The sequence below is a fragment of the Bactrocera neohumeralis genome, chromosome 2 (assembly GCF_024586455.1).
Source record: "Bactrocera neohumeralis isolate Rockhampton chromosome 2, APGP_CSIRO_Bneo_wtdbg2-racon-allhic-juicebox.fasta_v2, whole genome shotgun sequence".
Taxonomy (NCBI): Eukaryota; Metazoa; Arthropoda; class Insecta; order Diptera; family Tephritidae; genus Bactrocera; species Bactrocera neohumeralis.
Window position 1 is genome coordinate 76,421,236 of NC_065919.1, and position 21,157 is coordinate 76,442,392.

General features: G+C 31.8%; 1 protein-coding gene across 12 annotated transcripts in view; it reads left to right on the forward strand.

Moving 5' to 3' along the window:
- LOC126755339 (putative thiamine transporter SLC35F3) overlaps nt 1-19,562 on the forward strand; it is a 35,925-nt gene extending 16,363 nt beyond the window's left edge. For 3 of the 12 annotated variants that reach the window (XM_050467837.1, XM_050467845.1, XM_050467854.1), the window contains 4 exons: nt 1,446-1,575; nt 2,076-2,145; nt 7,216-7,245; nt 16,681-19,562. In XM_050467837.1, the coding sequence (XP_050323794.1) occupies nt 1,446-1,575; nt 2,076-2,145; nt 7,216-7,245; nt 16,681-17,103 (653 nt within the window). In that variant the 3' untranslated portion in view covers nt 17,104-19,562. Of the gene's footprint in view, nt 1-1,445; nt 1,576-2,075; nt 2,146-7,215; nt 7,246-9,913; nt 9,937-12,953; nt 13,176-13,625; nt 14,003-16,680 lie in introns of those variants that run through there. The other 9 variants (XM_050467889.1, XM_050467898.1, XM_050467871.1 and 6 more) reach the window with 9 other exon arrangements.
- The last annotated feature ends 1,595 nt before the right edge of the window (nt 19,563-21,157 follow it).

Below are 21,157 nucleotides of genomic sequence, written 5' to 3' on the forward strand. Positions count from 1 at the left end.
GACCACTCAGAAAGTAGCATAAACTCTCTCCGTATCTTTGTTTTTCAAAGAGCTTGATTACGGGCATTAAATTGAGCTTTCACCTTATAGGAGAGTTGGATAATTGGTTCCAGATCCATTAGGTAACTCAAAAGTCGATAGGAGAAAGTTAGTTAATAGCATTCGATGGACTAAAAAGGTTTGGTAGAGTCATTTATTAAAATCGATTGATCTGAATCTTCAGACTTGTAGACTAATATAGATTGAGCGCCAAATAGAAGGGAGAAGGGAGAAAAGGTAGTTCAAAGAAAGCGACAACATGTATTTCGGTAACTTCGACTAAGCAGCCCAACACAAACTCATTCTACAATTTATTTCAAAATTTCTTACCCAACTTTCCAAACGGCCAGACACTCTCAGAAAGTGGCTTTTAGTAACATAGGAAATTTCATAAACATCCTTTATGTCCCCAGCCGTAAGTCTATAGAGAGAAAGAAAAAGACGGATGAGTTGGCCCGCTCTGTTGCGGCCGAGAACGCCATCCTCATAAGCTCTTCAGACCGTTTAGTTTCTTCAAAGACTTGAAGCAATGGATATTAGAGGAATACAATCAGTGGATCCAACAAACGCCTGACGGCTTACATTCTGAAATAAATAAATGGCATGGGAGATATGAAAGCCATGGACTAAATATGATAAAAAGTTAGAGCGTTACCTCTGCGAATGCTTAGCCTTCAGTCGGTTGAGACGGATTATCGTCCATGCCATCGAAAGATTCGATATAAAATAAAGCTTTATTAAATCTATCGAGCTGTTGAATAGTTCTTGTTGGAGACTTAATCGGTTGTACCATACGAATAATAATAATTACTTATCATAAATAGAAAATAATTGAGGTTTGGACTGCGATCTATGGCCTATTGTGCCCTTTCCTATATCACATATAGTTACAAAGGTCCAACACTCTGAATAATTCCAGGAGATTGCTAGGCGCGATGAAAGTGATGCGATCCCTGTCCACTTAGATGTATTCTAGGGCCTTGAATCCTAAATTGTAAGATCAACGTTTAAAGAATTCGACTTGGACTAAAGAAAAATGTACCTTTAACACAATAAATCACTGGCAAACACCTGTCACCTTTTCGCTTGCCCACTGTAAGCTCCCGATTTACGACTTCCTTTCGATCGGCTCGGTCCGTTTAATTCTCAACTTTTGAGAAGACTTAGGAAACATTCACAACAAGAATTTCAAGCGTTCGTTACTTTTAACAAAATGTTGAACGACTCGATTGATGTTTACTTTCGGAACAGCTTATATGAGAAGCTTTTGATGAGCGAGAAGCTCACGTAGGTAGCGCATTGTCAGTGTTCGTTTTCTGTTATCTTTTTTTTATAATAATAATTCTATTCTATTCTTTTTTAGACCTTAAACTTATAGTTTCTTATATATTTTGTATCTTTCCCAGCTCTGGACGTTGTACTGTACGGCGCCACATTCGCCGGCATGAAATTGGCTGGTGTCATATTAATCGCGGTTGGCTTTTTCCTAGTCATGTTCCCCGAAAACTGGCCGGACTACATAACGCGCTTGCTAAGGTAAGACCAAATTTCAACTGTTGCAGGAAAATTTAATAAAAATCGAATCAGTTCATTTGTGCTTGTGTTAGTATGCTAATTTTTTGTCTACGTCCAAATCAAAAATTATTTATTATTAAAATTAGTTGATTAAATACTTTGATTACACACTTTCATAACTAAGCTAAATAGCAGTTGGGAATTAAATAAAATAAAAACATTTAAATTTCATTAAAAAAAAAACATTTAAATGCAAATATGTTTAGTAAGAAATTGCTAATTTTTAAATTAATTAATTTTTTAAACATTTAATGCTAATAAAAAGTTTTAACCCGTTTTTAATACAACCCATGCATATTATATACTTTGTAAGCATTGAAAAGATTTTTTTATTTTTTTTATTCAAAATACTTATGCATAACAGTTCAATTTATTACTTTGTTTAACAAAAAAAAACAAAAAAAATTATTGAAATTAATACATTTTAATTTTCTCATGTTCTTATGCCCGTAATATTTCAGAAAGAGTGGTCGTGCTATACTGCGTTACCAATGTTGTTGTGAATTAGCTGAAATTCATTATCCCCATGCGGTAGGCGAACACAAAAAATATTATAAAACTACCCAAAAAACAAATTATCGAATCAAGTTACTTACCATACATTCTAGACAATTTGGAAATTTTTTTTTTCTAGAGTACCGTTCTTTTTATAGCTGCGAAGTTAGCCTTGTGCTTCTGTAACCAACTATTTAATGGAAAAAACTAGCGAATGCGTTTGCTGGCAACATTTTAGAATGTTAAAACGCAAATGCATAACTGTTTAAATGTTTTTTGAAGTTTGAAAACACTTTCGAAATCCCTTATAAAAGGGCGTTGCACTGTAAACTGCATTTAACAGCTACTTTGCATTCGTTTATACAGTTATAGTATGTCATAGACTTACAAATGTTAATTTTCACTAGCGCTGCTTTGTAAAAAAAAATCTCTCTGAGAATCAGCTATTTAGAGCTAAGTGTTTTTTTTTTCAAAACTTTGTAACAGCATAATGTTACAACACAAATTTTTTGTTGCAATTAGCGCTAACAGAGACTTTTTACTGAGTTCCTGAGCTGAAGTGCGTTTTGCGTTTCTTTTTACCGACTTTGGTTGCCTACCACTACAACTACAACTACTCCTACTACCACTACTACTACTCTCAACCTGCTCTAACTGCTGTATACTATATACTATATATATAAACTATCATATAATAAACTTTTCCGAACCACTACTCTATATACTAACAACAATTCCTAAAGTAAACACAAACCAGCTACTAATATGTACATATTATACAGCCAAATATACAGTTATTATATCAGTTAGGCATATAATACCTCAATAATGAAATATCAATGTTGCCAACCGCCAACAAGCCTTTCGTAGGCGTTTACAAAAACAAAACAACACAAAGCAATAAAAAAATATACACAAATCTCTACACCTACATTATAAAATATGGCTTTGGAGGCGCGTCTGCTGTGTTTCCCTTACGCCTCTGTCTTACTATCCGGCTTTCTGGCTTTTTGTGCATTTTTCGTAAAGATTTGCCAGTGTTTATGGACTGCCCAACACCAACCAAACAACCAACATCACCCGTACATTTGTATATTGATATTTGAATACTCTTGTACACAACAATTTACAGTTAATATTCGCCATATACATACATACATATATATCAGCTTAATCGTTGTTGTGGCTAATAAATGATTGGTTTGTAATATTTTTTTTTTTTTGAAAAACCACAAAGAAAACTAGAGTTTGCTCACCCCGTTTCTTAACCCTAGCGCCTGGGTATACATATATTGAGAGTTTACTGTAACTAACCTGCATTTGGTATTGTAAATATATATACAAATACATACAGACATATTTGCTTGTTGATAAGCCTTTCCAATAATTTTGAGATTTGTACAGTAAAGACACGAACCACATGTAAATCCACATGTACATAATTCATTTTTATACTAAATTTCCTTTTTTGTACAAAATTTAAGTTTTTCATAAAATGTTAAGAAAATTATAAAATTTTTTGAGAGATTTTTTACTATTAAAAATTTTTTTACATATTAAAAAAGTTGTACATTTAAATTTTTTTTTCATATTTTCGTCAATTTCTTTTGCTTCATCTTTACCGAGTTAGAATATAGGCAATAAATTTGCACCTTACTACAAAAGACCGAGTTTCTTTTTTCAATAACTTAAAAAATTTAAGAACTCTTTACTAGATTGTCTAATTTATTGGAAAAATATTTCGAAAACTTCAGCGCAGATAAGCAGAAGCTTAATGCAACTGACAAAACTCTTAACAGGGGTCTATACACTCCCCCGAAATAACATGGCCTTTTCAATATAAACTGTATATCTTGTATTATCTTGTCCAGAATCTTCTTCTTTATTGGCGGTGTCTACGCGCTTACTCGGTTATAGTTGAGTTCAGTCATTCTTTCTTTTCACACAATTAGAGATACCAAGTGTAGCCAGATCCTTCTTCACCCGATTTTTTTAACAACGTGGTGGTCTTCCTTTTCCTCTGTTTCCCCCGGTGGGTACTACGTCGAATACTCTCAGAGATGAAGTGTTTCAATCTATGTATTAGGACGACGTGACCTAGCCAGCGTAGCCGCGGTTTCCTAATTCGCTGAACTATGTTAATGTCGCCGTATAACTCGTACTGCCCATCGTTCCATAGAATGCGACATTCGCCGTTGCCAATGCGCAAAGGACCATAAATCTTCCGCAGAACCTTTCTCTCGAAAACTCGTAACGCCGACTCATAAGATTTTGTCATCGTCCATGCTTCTGCAGCAGGACAGGGATGATAAGTGACTTCGGTCTTTGTTAGTTAAAAAAGGACTTTACTGCTCATCCGAGACTGTTGTTTACTTTTCATTGGGGAGAGTCTCAAACCCTGCTCACATTCCCTAGAGAGGGATGGTTCGCCTTCTCACTTTAGCTCGCCTTCAACCGAATGTTCTTTGGCTACCCAGAGGATACTTGGCCTAAGACCGGAAGTCGTGAGGTGCTTGAGCCACACATATGTAAATAAATCCCTTCTGGCCACTCCCGAGTGAATGGTGTTCTGACAACTTTCCTCACTTGCGTGAACTTCTACATATAACTCCATTCTCCATATCAGAGATATTCATATCAGCTTGTTTATGTATATTACGGAACTCGATATTATTATTTCCATATAAACAAACCAACAATTTTAATATACTGATAGGCAAACAAAAAATAAAATTTTCAGAAAAATATACGAAACCAGAATGATTTGCCCTTTAGAAGATTATTTGAAGAGGGAGAGTTCCAATAACGACTCAGTTAACATAACATACAAACATATGTATATGACCGATCTATATCTAATGACCTCTTGTCATTTAAACCAATAAAAAACCAACAGCATAAGAATAATTGTTAAAAAACTGTTGAGGTTTCTTGTAAAGCCATTCAGTAACCAGGATTTGGAGTTATCTTGCTCAGATCGAAATGGACGTCAATAAATGTTCAATTATAGGTAAATGTACAAAGTTGATTGTTGAGTTCAAAATGCCGCTGTTGCAAAACTTTTTAGAAAGATATACTGTTAGCGCTCAATACGCATGATCTGTCAGTTGATTTTTAATGATCCGTCTTCCTATATCATATCTTCTACCGCTGTAAGACTTCTAAGAATAAGCATGCAACTGTTCTTAGAAAAGTAAATGAAGCAGTGGAAGCGTTTAACTGTTTCGAAGATTGTCGTTCCGAAAAGTTGCGATAGAGATAGATATGTTTCTTGAACTCGCGTCTTTTGTTGTCATATTGGCTTGTTCTCGGTCAGCTCAAATTAAAGTGTTTCTTTGATTTTTTCGTTTAATATTTTTTGTTTTTCTTATTTTTTCAGTATCAAATATAGCTTATATTTCAATTTCGAAATTAATTTTCAAGCATTTATAATTATTTTTTAATTTAAAAAATATTAATAATAATTATTATTATGATTAGATTTTGTAAAGAAAAATAAAAAAAATTTTATTTTTTGTTATACAAATTTTATTATTTAACACAATATTGTATACCAAAATTAATTGCACTTATTTTTTTTCTTAAATTCATTCATCAATAAAAAATGTTTTTTAATAAGTAATTATATTTATTAATTTATAAGTAACAATGTAAATCAAAATCGCCTTTAAACTCTCAGCTACTTCTAAGCATTTGAAGTAGTTTTTACATTATTAAATTATAACACTATTAAATCAAGCTTTGCATTGAAGACACACCCACACAAAGTTATACAAAAATTTTCGGTATGGAATTGAGTTGTTAATTGCACCAATTGCTTTGCGGCATTTTTCAGAAGCACCATCCAAAGTGTTGAAGAAACGCATGCAGCTGAAAGCGATTTTGAAATTTATTCTATTTACTAATGAAGTTTTTTATTTACATTATGATTTCTTAAAACACAAAAAAATATGCTAATTTATTATAACTTTAGTCAAAAGAGTTATTTATGTAAGAAAACTAAAAGAAAAATAATAATATAAAATAAAATAAATCCAAAAATAATTTATTTCAATATATAAAAAAGTTTTTTAAATGATTAATTAATTTTAAGTTTTTTTTTTTAACCACTTAGTCAAACGTATAAAAATAAAAAAAATAAATAGTTTTATATATTATATTATATTAAGAAAATACGGATTAGGAGAAAATTAATAATGAATTTTAATAGCTCTGAAAATCAAATAATAATATAATATAAATAAGCAAATATTTTGAAAAAAATAATATCAGAAAATATTTATATTTGAGTCAAATTGTATTAATTCACCGGTTAATTCACTTACAAAATAATTTTTAATTAAGAAAGTTCTATACAATTTAAAAAAAAAAAAGTCTCTACGGCATAAGCAACCTGAAGAAATCGTGCTTAGTTGTAATTTAAACGCAAAAATTTTGGGAAAAGCAGTGATTTTAACACGATAGTTTGAGCATTTCTCTAACTTGACCGAGCAAAGCACTCTATTTTAACAAAACTGAGTGCCTTTTTTCACCGCCTTACCGTTATAAATATACACTCTTTTATACCCAAGAGATAATTATTTGAAAATTTGACTGCTTACGCCTCTTTATCAGTTCCTTGTCTGATATCTGAGCCCTCATAAGATAATTCAGCTCCGTTCAGCGCAGTTTAAGCAAATGAATACGAGTACAGCTAACATGTTGATCAGTTAGCAAAATATACTCCGCTGTATGCCTTAATATTATGCGACAACTATTTTTTTGTGTGAGTGCTAATAATTATATTTATCAAGTTCAATATAAAAAGCTAACAAATTATTTTTAAAAATATATAAATAATATTAAATAAAATTATGCATGTATTTTTTTAACTAAAAAATATTGTTAAAACAAAATTGTAAAAAATCACCAATTTTACATTAAAAAAAACACACACACACACAATTTAATTGAAATAAATTAAATCCTATGTAAAGCTATCTTATGATTTTTTATTATTAAACATATTTGAAAACGTTTCATTTTTTATGTCTTAAACTATCTATATTCGTGTTATCCTCTCATTACTCGTATAAAACGGTATCGATATTTCCATTGTATTTGCAGAAATATCATCTTGTTGGGTCACAACGCGAGGTGAGTTTTGTTTGTAATGCTTTCATTTTCACTTTTCTATTTTTGCCAAAACAAAAACAAAGATAAATTAATAAATAATTACAACAAACAATTTGATGCAACTGCAATATATATTTTTAAACGCATAAAACAAAACCAACAAAAACACATGAATTTGAGTATTTCTTACTTTGGAATTAGGGAAAAGCGGAAGTTTAATGATGTTTTGTAAATATTTTTTTTTGTTTTTTTATTTCTTTTTATATTAAGAATATTTGTTAATATATATAAATTTGTTTTTTTTTTTTTAATTGTTTATTTTTAATTATTTCGTGATTATTTCAATTTGCTTTTAGTTTTAACAATTTTACTTCTTTCAAATTTCGGATTTTTCAATATACAATTTTTAATTAAATTTCATCAAAAATTACTGAAAAAATTTCAATGTTTTTACTACAGATTTAAATAGCGAGCATAATTATTATTTTAATATTGTAGATATATTTTTTGATTTTTATTTTTTTACTTTCTTTTAAATATTTTTTTGTAATTTTTATTTTCTTGTGAAATTTTTTTGTTAACTATTTTTGTTGTATGTTTAACATTCTACATGTGTGTTTTTATTTTTTATTAATTTTTTTTTATTTATTTCTTACTTTCTTACAATTTTGTAATTTTTATTTCCTTAAATTTTCTTTTGTTAAATTTTTTAATATTTTTTTTTAATTATTTGTTGTTATATTATTAGTTGTACATGTGTGTTTTAATTTTAATCATTAATTAATTATATTTTTTTAATTTCAAATATTTTTTTTGTAATTTTTATTTTTTTGTGAAATTTTTTTGCTAACTATTTTTGTTGTATGTTTAATATTCTACATATGTGCTTTCATTTTATTATTATTTTTTATTTATTTCTTACTTTCTTACAATTTTGTAATTTTTATTTCCTTAAATTTTCTTTTGTTAAATTTTTTAATATTTTTTTTTAATTATTTGTTGTTATATTATTAGTTGTACATGTGTGTTTTAATTTTAATCATTAATTAATTATTTTTTTTTTTTACTTTTAAATATTTTTTTTTGTAATTTTTATTTGTTTGTGAAATTTTTTTGCTAACTATTTTTGTTGTATGTTTAATATTCTGCATATGAGTTTTAATTTTTTTTATTTATTTCTTACTTTCTTTCAATTTTGTAATTTTTATTTTCTTAAGTTTCTTTTGTTAATTTTTTTAATATTTTTTTAATTAATTGTTGTTATCTTATTAATTGTACATATGTATGTGTTTTAATTTTAATCATTAATTAATTATATTTTTTTACTTATAAATATTTTTTTGTAGTTTTTATTTTCTTAAGTTTTTTAAAAATTTTTTTAACTAATTGTTGTTACAGTAGAGGCCCGCTAATCCGGATCAATTAAAACCGGCCCCTATCCGGAATATAAGGAAATCCGGATTACCAAAGACATATCAGAACTATGTATTATGAAAAAATATTTATAAATTTCTGTTTGTTTATTATAACAAATAATACACATGTTCCAAAAAAACAAAAAAACTTAAACCAATAAAGCATAAAAGCGAATATAGTGAATAATAAACATGTGATCCGGATTAGAGAATACGGATAGAGAATGTCGGTCCGGATTACAAGGGACATAATAGAAATTTTGAGTTTTTTAACCCTGTCCGGATTACAGTGGAATCCGGATTAGGCCATGTCCGGATTAGCGGGCCTCTACTGTATTTAAATATTTTACATACATATATTTTTTAATTTTATAAATTTTTTATTTTGTTTTAAATGTTTTTATATATTTTTTTAATTCTTTTTGTTAAATATTTTAATATTTTTTTAACTATTTGTTATTAACTATTAAGTAATTTTTTTTATTTTGTCGCCTTACTTGCTTTCGAAAAGAATCGTATTCTATCGGTTTTCTAAATTTCAAATTTTGTTGATTTTTCCAAAATTCACTGAAAGATTTAACTTTTTACTACATACTTAATTAGCAAGCATAATTATTATTTTTACATTGTATATATATTTTTCAAAATTTTTATTATTTTTGTTTTATATTTCTATTTTAATTTCCTTCTCGCTCTCCATTGGTTACACGTTACTTCTCATCTTATTTGCATTTCTTCCTAACTGTATACTCTATTTGCATTAAATTCAATTTCAATATTAAGTTCTAACCCAGCGTTCAATTGTGAGAGTGTCATTGTTGTTATTGTAATTTTTGCGTACGAATTTGTATAAATAACTGCCTTGGAATAACCAATATAATCCATACAAACATAAATGTGTAAGCCTAATTCCATTAAAAATTATATACATTTAAATACTATACCTATATACATATACCCGAAAACTCACCACAACACATAATGTAATACATAACTCACAACTTAGTAACTTATACTTATACATACATACTATGAATATTGCAAAATGTTTTTGAAATGTGTGTTTTGCTCTACTTCCTTTATACATACACACATACCACAAATTGATATTGTAATGATGAACGAGTTAATGTTTTTTGACTGTGTGTTTTTTCTCTACTTTTTTTCATATACTCGTACTCGTTTACCTACATAAATCAATCATATGCATATCTATATGTATACCTGTAATCAAATCAAATCCAAACAAAATCGTAATATTTAATGCGGATCAGCAGATATACAAACTATTATCCTGGTACAAACCTTCATAACTTTTATTGCGATTAACTTTCACCATTTTTTTCTCAATAAATATTTAAAAGCATTTTTCTATATAAAATTTGTGCATTTCAGCAAAGTCTGCAATAGCTTTAGTTTGACCTATTTATGTACATACTTATGTTTGCGTGAAGTTTGCTTTCTACTTAGCTGAGCTCAATCACTGTTCAAAATCAAACACATTATGGCTTAAATTTATGTTTTGCGAAAAAAATCACCCGATAATCTAATAAATCGAATAATTAACACCCTTTTCGTAGCTTTGAACTTTTCACTTAACTGTTCTACGGCAATTTTCAAATTTAGTTTGAAGCTAATATGTTTCGATATAAATACCTCTTAGATTTTATTATAGCACAATTTTTGAGAGAGACAAACTCAATCAGTCTCCTCTGCACAATTTTAAAGTATTTTACTTGTAGGTGATGTTACGAAAGCTCTTATCTTATAAAGAAAAGTGTGCAAAACTTCGTAACAAATGCAATAAAATAAGCTTTAGAATTTTTTCGATCAATGAGGGACTAATAGGAGAACTCACTAGCTTTCTTTCCAAATACCGATGGTGTCAAGAAGGAGAGTATATCGTAAATAACAACACAGAACGTTTAGGATTAAAGTAAAAAAGTAGTGAAGTAAGAAAGAAAGAGGCAAGCAAAGTGGATAAATATCTAATACATGTAACGGCTGATACAAGTAGGGACACTTTTTCCAATAGCTTTTTTTTTTTTGACAGATCACGCGTGAGTCGTGTCTAGCTGGGTCTCATCTGGAACACTTTTATTCATCTTGAGACCCAGCGTTCATAACTGAGATGAAAATATAGCAGCCTTAGCTGAGAGTGTACACCAAGACTTTGGAGAGTCGACTGACGTATGAAACGACTTGGCGCATTTTACGTCGAGATCTTAAATTAAAAGTACAGTTTGTGTTCGAAATGAATCCGCTCGACCATTCTAGGCGACATCACTACGCTCTAAGAGCTCTTGAAAAATTCCAAGAAGATCGATCGATTCGAGTCATGATAACTGACTATTAGACGGCGCCATTTTCCACACATCGCATCAATCAATGGTTTTAATGAGAGAACACTTCGGTGAGCCGATATGTTCATGTTTTGGTCCGGTCAATTGGCCACACATCGTTAGATTTTTTCCTGTGGGGATATCCAAAGTCTATGCGGACAATCCCGCAGACAATTGTAGAAACAGCACACATTCAATATTGCACTAAGTTTCTTAAGATCCCACTAGAAATTGTTCGCTTTGGATACCACACAATTTATCAATCGCTCAAAAAACGCTCGTTTCGATGGGTTGAGAGAAATATAAAAAGAAGTGCTTCGAAACAAGTCTATGACATCGCGACAGGTGATGAATCGTGGATTTACGCGTCAACAGCTGTCGACTGTGTGAGTGTTTCGAAACGAAACGAATCCAACAAAAGTTATTCGGCACAAAGCACTTCTAAGCAAGTCGTTGCCTGTTTTTTGAAACAAATTGGATATGTCGCAACCATACCTCTAGACAAATGCTTAATAGTAAAATCTGAGTTGTACATCATCATTTGTTTGACAGTTGTCCTTCAAGAAATCACGAAAGCCGACCACCGAAGGCATCAGTCTTAGATCTACATATAGATCTTAATAGAGAATATTTTGAAAAGCAATAAAACGTTTTCCATGATTAGCATTTGTTTTTTTTTTCTCTAAGCCCGAAATATAGAAGGCAACCCTAGTATTAATATTTTTAGAGCTTAGCAGTTATATAGACTGACTTGTAAAAAAGCTGTGTTCATAAAGATTAATATTTACTTAGGTTTATCCGCAATTTTACTAGTAAAGTATGGAGAGCTGTAAGGAGCAGCATCCTTCTTCAAGAATTAGTCAATATATTAGCACATTTCTTCATCTACTGTAAAATTAGTTGATCATAAAAAGCTTATAATTCAATTTTGCATGCATTAAGTGTATATACTAAAATTTGCAGTTAAACACACATATATATAATGAAAATTAAACTTTGTGACAATTTTAATCAGACCTCGTAAATTGCTCATTTAATAATCACCCAAGTTTGATATGTCTGACTTTCATTAGTGAGTGGGCATTCAGACAATTATTCAAGTTAACAATATGTTCTCTATCGAATTCGCTGATAAAGCTGATAAACGGTGACTAATCAACAGGACATACTTACATATGTAAATGATGAGAAAACGGACAGGATGTGGTTCGTTAAGTAAAACTTGAAGCTTCCAAAATATAGACAAATATATTTATTTTTTCTAAAAACTACATATTATCCAAAAGAATATTTATCTAAAACAAAGCTATTACTGAACTTTCCACCGATACTGGTAATATATTATATTATGAAGTTGATAGACTGTCCAAACGATAGTCTCTCTCAGCATAGTTTGGAATTTCTTCTCACCAGAAGCAGCTTATATGAGTATGAGTACATAAATACATATGTATATTGTCAAATTAAGCAACTACCCGCTTTCTTTTTTCCGATGAGCATTTACGATATCTGATTTAAACCTTCAATGACACTCTAAATCCCATACTTTTTATATTTTGCTTCAACAATAATTATGTTCTATATATTTTTTAATAATTAAGAGTTACAATTTGAAGTATATTATATTTATGAGTATGTATACTGAGTTCTCTTTGTGGCTTAAAAATATATTTTTGAACACACGCACTAAGTTTTTGGTTCGTATGTTGAAAGTATTTCATAAAAACAATACGAGTATTTCAAATTACACAAAACAAAAAATTAACAAAAAGTTTATAACACACCACTATCGCTTCTACTCAAATTTTACTCTCTCATTTTCCTTTTCAAAATTTTTCTCTCAACTATGTACATTTTATATAAATTGGTAAAATCGCCTAAAATGCTTTCAAAAAATAAAATAAATATGCAAATGCAATAACAAACTAAATCACGCATTGACGTAACCGTAAAACACGCAACGTAACTGCAGTCGCCCAGCGTTTTGTAGAAGGGATGTTGTGGTCGCATCGCCCACCACAAGATAGGCGTTCACGCTACGCACAAATTCATATGTCAATTCTTAAACGTCAAATAATGTCAAAACATAAATGTCAAATGAGCGCACAGCATAATTGCACAGAATTCACCATGCGTAAACGTAAAAAACTCACCTCACTGTACAAGAGCATAAAAGTGTATCATATTTACAAAAGAGAGAAGCAATGATGGTTATATGAAATGATTTGTATTGTAACGGTTGTAAACATTAAAGCGCAAACAAACATAACGTAAATGTGGTTAACATAAACGTAGCCGCCGCCAGCCGCTTTGGTAAGTAGTTAAGTGTCAAACTGCACAGCACACAAGCTGTCGAACGCCGCTTAAGCAACGTACAAGTGTAAAAGACAACGATAAATTCAATTTTTAATAAAAATAGTTAAAAAAAACTAAAAATAGTTTCAAAAAATTTTAATTTTTTTTTTTTGAAAAGAGCACAAAAAATAAAAACTCTGATTTGCTGCTGGGTAATGCTGGTATTGCGTATACATAAATAATTTTTTATAATTCATTCCTCTTTATTGCATAATTTACTTCTATTTTTGCAAAATATTTGTACGTTTTTGGCGAAATATTTGATTTTTCTCTACTTCGTAATTCACAGATACCACCAAATACACGCGTACGATTGCAACTTGAGTCAAAAATATTATACGGTCAATTTTAACGCCTTTGCCGAGTAAAATTACTCAAAATGCTAACGAAAACCTTAAACCAGTAAAATACCGTTAACGTAACTAAGTAACAAACACAAACGATCACTACTCACCACACGATACTAACAGTACAACGTTTAGCGAGTCGCCGCTCTCTCTCTGCCACTCACTCTCTGTCTCGCTTTAAATGCGCGCTTAATTCATTGCAAGTACTTACCACAACTACTCTGGTTGCACGTTTCTCGAATTGGCCGCTTCTTCTTCTTCTTCTACTTCTATATAATTACTTTCACTCACTTATCGTTTATTTGTAAATAAATAGAAGGTAAAGAAAATTGATAAAATTTTCGCATTTCTCACGCCTGCCAAATACACCGCTTTTCTAGTGCTAACTCTATATATTTGCTGCATAAAAATTTTAATCTTACCATTTTATAGTAAATAATTATTGAAAAGTAAAAATATAAAAAAAAAACAATATAAGTGCATGTAAATTTATAAATATTGGAAAAACACTCGTTCAGCTCAAACACATATATTTCTAGTTAAATTATTGTAAATTTTCTACTCGTAGCCGTTGTAAAATATTATAACCTCACTTTGTCGGCAGGCTTTTTGGCGCTTTGTCGTTACACCGTAAATCGTAATGCATATTTCGTAACCCTTTGCGTTTTTCTTTGGCTTACGCAGTCCTTTTGCATACCTTATTATACAAATAAAATGTCTGCCTCACTCTCTCTATATCTCTCACTCCGCCTATCTAACCACGCTGTACGAAGCTGTTTTCTTCTTATTACTTTATTTATACTTTTTTCTTGTGATTCCATTACGATTTAAACATTTTTGTTAGAACTTCGATTTCTCATCAGTAAATCAGTAAAAATTCTAATAACTAGATGCATATAGCATACATACATATTTGTAACTATAATACATATGTATATTGTGCGAAAAGATCATACATGACCTTACATATGTATGTGTACGTAAAATATTTGAAATAAAATCACATTTTTAGCTAATTAAAAATAATTCACATAGATTTTATAAGGGTGAGTTTACATAGAGTCTGGTGTAGTGAAAAACATAGAGAGGGAGTAAAACTTACTCCAACAATTTTCCGTTAACTTTGAAAATTTATTAACACAAACACTTTGTGCTCTAAAAGTATGCAAACTCACCTTAAATTGCATAGAAAACATTATAGAAAATGTACACCTTGCTGAAATTGGTTCGAAGTATTCTCAAATAAAAATAAAGCTAAGAAGAAGGTCACAGCAGTATGACAGATTTATGTCTGTCTTAACATTAAGATCTTTTGAGGTGAATAACTTCTGATAGTTAGATAGAAAATAATTGAGGTTCTGAACAATTCCAGCAGCTTGCTAGGCGCGTTGGAGGTGATGTGATCACTGTCCACGTAGATAGATCCAAGGACCTTCAGCCTGCTTCTACAAATTGCTGGGCAATCTAGGAGCAGATGTTCGACAATATCCGGTTCTACGGCGAAAAACCAGCAGTTTGCTCAATAAGCTAATGTCCATAGTTGGACTAGTGTCCCAGTATAAGGCGCGACAAGGAGACGGAATTTGTTTCGGGAGAAGTTGATCATAACTCTAAACCTTGAAAGGTTGTAACCTCTTAATAGCAGCTTGGCGTGGCGCATTCCTGCCGCCTACTGCTAGTCGCGTTCTTACTCTCGCAACTCCTTTATGGTGAGAGACCCCACCGCAGCTCATTGCCGGATATTTACGCCTCGACACCCAAATCAGGTGTACACAATTGCAAGCTGTTAGGCGGTTCAGCCTTCCCATACACTCTTCGACTAATAGCGATTTGACTTCATAAGCTGAGATCGCTTTTAGTCCAGCTTAACTTTCGCTGAGTATAGCGATAAGCTGGTTGCGATAGTTGCATTGGAGATTAATTTCTACACATTGACTTATAGCAAAGACTTCTGCTTGAAAGATGCTCGGAAAACTTCTGCTCCAATGCCTCATTGTACCCCTTGCTTCGAATGCCATTGTATGTGTGCAACTCAAGGAGCTCATCTACTACATGGCTCCATAGTAGGGGGATAGAACTCCACCCAGTGGGCGGCCCCTCGTAGTACCAAGACGAATCTGTTTCCTTCACACAGTGGTTTCAGGACATTCTGAATACTTTTTTGGATTCCATAATCATTTTACAGATCTCTTGAGTTTCCTGATGCAAGGCCTAGTGAAAAGAAATCCATTGCATTGAATTTTAGTTTGGGTAGTTGGAATGTTCTCATTTAAGTCAAATATGTGGGGTTTTGTAATTAATTTTGGCACGCTCACAGAACCCTAGCCCTATGAGGAAAAATCTAGGACAGTCGATTTTTACAAGTTTTTCTTGAGGCAATTTTTCATCAACAAATTTATTCGTCGGGGAACTAATTCTGCTACGGACTTGTAAAGTGGTTGCATAATATTTCCCAACAAAGCTCTCGAAGCCTCTGGCGAGTAGCTAGCTTCATCTCGAAAAGTTCACCTGGCATTGTCCTGATGCAACACAATTCCTCTCCTATTGACAATAGCTGGCCGATTATTTCTTCCTTCAGACGGTCCAATCGTTAACATTACAAGTCCGAATTAAGAGAACAGTTACTCTCAAAGCCGTCAAACACATACCAAAACCTTCCTGATCGTCAATATTCCCATGACCACCGGTTTCGCCAGCTCTGCAAAGTTCGTCCACAATCGAAAGAACTAATTAAAAACGCTTCACGTTCCTAAAATAAAATCAAAACTATTTGTCAAATCAAAGTAATTTGTCGTTCTTGAACAAGTGATCCTTTACATAACCTAAGTATATCAATTTCAGCAAGGTCTGCATACATTTTATAGCAATGTATCTAAATTCGAGTAGAGAACTCATACCTTGCAATCTCTTACTTTACCACGAGTCTAATAGCATTACTTTTATTTTCCCCAAAACGTACATGTATGAAAAAAAAATGTAACCACAATAAAAAATTAGATGGGGTCGAGGTCCTCGCCACGGATCGTTAGCCGGTCAGCATCCCACCATTATCGATTATCGGACGGGATACATAAGGTCCCATCTTCGGTCACCATCTGGCCGTGTGAGATGACTGATATGTCGCCGACTGGATTCCTACTCAATCAACAGCAAACACAACAACAACAACATCCAGCACACCAACAACATTATGCCGGCTACTCAACATCATCGGGCGCACACTCGAGCAGCCACAGCCACAGCAGCAGCTCAACGACACGTGCGCCACCGATTGGCAGTGGTGGTGGCGGCGTTGGCGGTCGTCTATTCCCCTACTTCGGTGGTGAACACGAACGAGAACGTAAAAAATCCGAAACGTCATTCTTCAATTTGGGCTTTCGCCGCAAATCGACAGTGGTCTATTACGCTTCCACTGATTAAGGGGCTCTGCACAGTATAAGCGTTGCAGTTCAGGCACTACGACGACGCCGTGACTTGTTGGCACACAATCATAGAAAGTAAGGTTAGGTGGCGCTTGTGCAGTGTTGCTGAGCAAATCATGAATTTAAATTACGAAAATGAGGTTTGAATTTTAAAAACGAAATACGAGTATAAGAATTTATGCAATTAACAGCAAAAAAAAACAGAAAAACAAAAATTTTAAAATGCATATTAGTTAATAAATGTGTATGTTGAATAATTATTAAAAATAATGCATTATTTTAGAGTAATCCATGTAATCAGTAAACACTTGGGAGCGCATAGAAAAATGTTGAGACGAATTAGTGCTGCGGTCTAATTATGAATACTTATAATGTAATTAATCACAAAACATCACCTTTGAGGTGGACTTACACACATACAACAATAAGAAATTGCACGTGCACACATACATACGTAGATGCATATTTGTGGCCACAAGACACGAGGCGAAACTAAAAAATAGATTTTTATGAAAAAATTGCAAATTTTTTTTACTTGTTTCACTAAAATTTCAAAATAAAAAATTAAATTATTTTTTTAAATAATTTCCAAATAATTTTTCGTAAAAAGAAAGTTTAACTGTAGCGCCTTGAGACCACAGTTATGCATAAAAAACTAAAAAAAAAACATTAAAAACAAATAAAAACAAGTCGAAATTGATTCTGCTCAATTGAAAATCTCGTAGAGAAAAAACAACAATAAATTATAATTACTAAACAATTTTAAAACACTTGCATATGCCATTGTATAGCAGTTCTTACTAATGTTTTAATTGTGACAAATGTATTCATTTAAAAACTTTTAATGAAAAATATGGCTATAAGATATTTAATAAAACAAAAATAAAATTATAACACAGTTGATATTTCTATGCGTTGGAAAAATAAAAAAAAAACTGAAATTTTTACTGAGAACTAGAAAAGTGAGCGCATAAAGTGACGAGAATACGAAATGTGACACGAAAATTGTTAAAAAAAAACTCGCAACAGAGATCACCTAATGATAGTCGATACCAAAACTTATTTTTTTACCCAAAATTCTAAAAAGGGTGTCCCAAAATAAATGCAAGATTCGAATTAAATAAATTTATAATGTAGCAACTCCCACGGTAGTTCGAAACGGCCTCAAATCTTATAGGATCCGACTTTCTTAGAAGTTATAAACCAAATTTTTGAACTAAATGTGTTAGAATTATATTTTTGACTGTATTCACCTAAGTAAGTAGGCAGAGTGGCTGTCTGATGATGCACCTAAGCCTTTAGCAGGCTCATTGTGATACCATTCGGACTAACATTTTCTCTCAGTCTACTGGCTCCTCTCTAAACCACGCCATGCTTCTGTTGAAGTTTATAAGTACGAAAACTTTTATCTACGCAATTTCCAAGATGTCGTCAAGAAAGCCGCTACTAAATGTGGCTATTATTTTCCTATGTACAATATTCCTTACAATCGCATAGAAGATGTTTTACAGTCTCCTCTTCTTCTAACTCCTGACAGCTACTACAATAGTCGTTTTATGGCGTTCTCAATCAGGTTTATCGTTAAATAGAAAGTTAGATCCACTAAAAATCAAGTTCTTCATGCAAATCCGTAGGCAGTTTTCAACCAATCTTATGTTGTCAGGTATTTTAAGGAGCCTAAAAAAATGCAAGATATTGATTTTGTGGCACTTCATCTTGATTTCAGCTTTCACCTGACCCGTTTTAAGCCATTCACTTATCTAAAAATTCTATTATTTGTCTCCACCAACTTTCAGTTTCATAAATAGGCATATTTCAAAATCTGGGGCCCAATTATTCAAAACGATGTAGCAGACAGCTGTCGGAATAGTAACTATTATACTGCTGAAAAACTTAACCAAAAAATTGACCACTTTAGAACTGATTTTTTTAATTGTAGACCTGCCCAAGCTGATATAGAGGTCACGCTCGTAAAAGATCAAAAACACTAGAAGGCAAAATATAATTAGTAAAATATTAAATATTAAAATATATATCGATCACTTTGATCTGTATTTTTCATTTCAAAAACAATTATGATTTTCCACGAAAAGTTGATCACAAAAGTGTGCGACAATACGAGCTTGTTTGTTGTTAAAATCGATTAATCGATATACATATTGTTGTTAACTCTTGAAAATTCGTTAAAGTAGTCAAGTTTATTTTTCCTATGAGTTTATATATAATTATGTATGTATGTAAGTGATGAGGTGTAATCGTATAGTTCCATGTTAATTAACTGTACTTGTATTGTCAACACGTATTTATAACTAAAGAGTACATTTTAAAAATAGCGAAGCAGTAAAATGTGAGAAAATTGTTCAATTACAAAAACAAATACATAATGTTATAAGAAATATGTAAAAAATATAAAATGAATAACGTCGAAAATAAATAATAACTAAATGGAAAGTTGAATACTGTTTTTTTTTCATGTGAGAAAGTCAAAATGAATTGTTAAAACAGAGTTTTTAAAATGCTATAAATTCTCACAGTTATCGATGTGACGAGAAAAAGGGACTATGCTGGACGAAGAAATATTAACTTCGGTTGTACCAAAGCACCCTTCAATAATACAATAGATTCCATACAAGAACTTGATGTCAACCGGTATGAAACATGTACATACATACATGCTATAGAAGTCTGATCTGAGTAATTTCTTCGAGAATTGCACTGTTGCCTTCAACAATAATCCAAGTCAAATTTCCTGAACATACTTTTTTAAAGAACAATGTTTTCCATTCAAAGACCTCATTTGGTCTGATATCGGCGATTCCGAAAAGTGAGCAGTTGCTTATTGGAAAAATCTCAAAAATTTAGAGACCTTTTGGGTATTACAAATTTGTATCAAAGTTAATATACCCTGTTCTTCTTCTTCTTCTTTATTGGCATAGACATCACTTACGCGTTTATAGCCGTGTTAATAACAGCGAGCCAGTCGTTTGTTCTTTTCGCTATTTGGCGATCTCTCCCACGGAGTGGAGGCCTTCCACCTTCTTTGCTTTCAGCGGCGAGTTTTGAATCAAAAAACTTCAAAGCTGGAGTGTTTTCTTCTATTCGGACTACAAGACTTAGCCAGTGCAGCCTCTGTTTCTTGATTCGCTGAACTATGTCACTGTCATTCATCATCGTTCCATCGACTGCGGTATTCACCGTTAGCAAAGCGCAAAGGACTATAAATTTTCCGCAAAAACTTTATCTCGAACACTCCAAAGGCCGACTTATCCGATTATGCACTTGTCATTGCCTCCGCACCATAATAGCAGGACGGGAATAATGTGGCACTTATAGAGGCCTTTATTCGTCGAGAGAGAACTTTACTTGCATACTTAGTCCAAGGTAGTACTTGTTGGCAAGGGTGATTCCGCGTTGGATTTCAAGGCTGACGTTGTTTTTGGCATTGATGCTGGCTCAAAATAGACGAATTATCTACGACTTCATCTACGTGTGAGCCCAGGCGCGAATGCGATGACTGTTTGTTTGATGACAGGAGATATTTCGTCTTGTCCTCGTACACAATAAAACCCAACGATTTGCTTTCTTATACAGGCTGGAGGAAGCAGCTGTACACTCTTATAGATGCTTCTACTTAATCATACTTTAAAGTTAGAAGCGTTTAAAAATTAACGATCAATTTAAAAACTTATTTCAAACAACTTGTAGAATATTATCTTAATAAAATAAAAATAACAAATCATGCCGCTATTTGAACCATGTCTCTCAAATCACCCGCAACTTTTTATAACCTCAAATTAAGTAACCGTGAATTTCTAACACACATGTAGGTAAGGGTCTACATATTGGAACTTTTACTTGTGCGAAATTTTGAGAAAAATCACCGCCTTTGTAAACGCCATAATAAGCATAGATAACCTTGAGAAAAACGTTTCATTTGAGAAAAAATATTCATAAATTCAAAAGCAAATAAATTTTTTAATTAAAATTCAAAAACGCTTTAAAAATATTAAAAAAAATACATATATTATAAATCAAAATTTCGCCAAATTTAT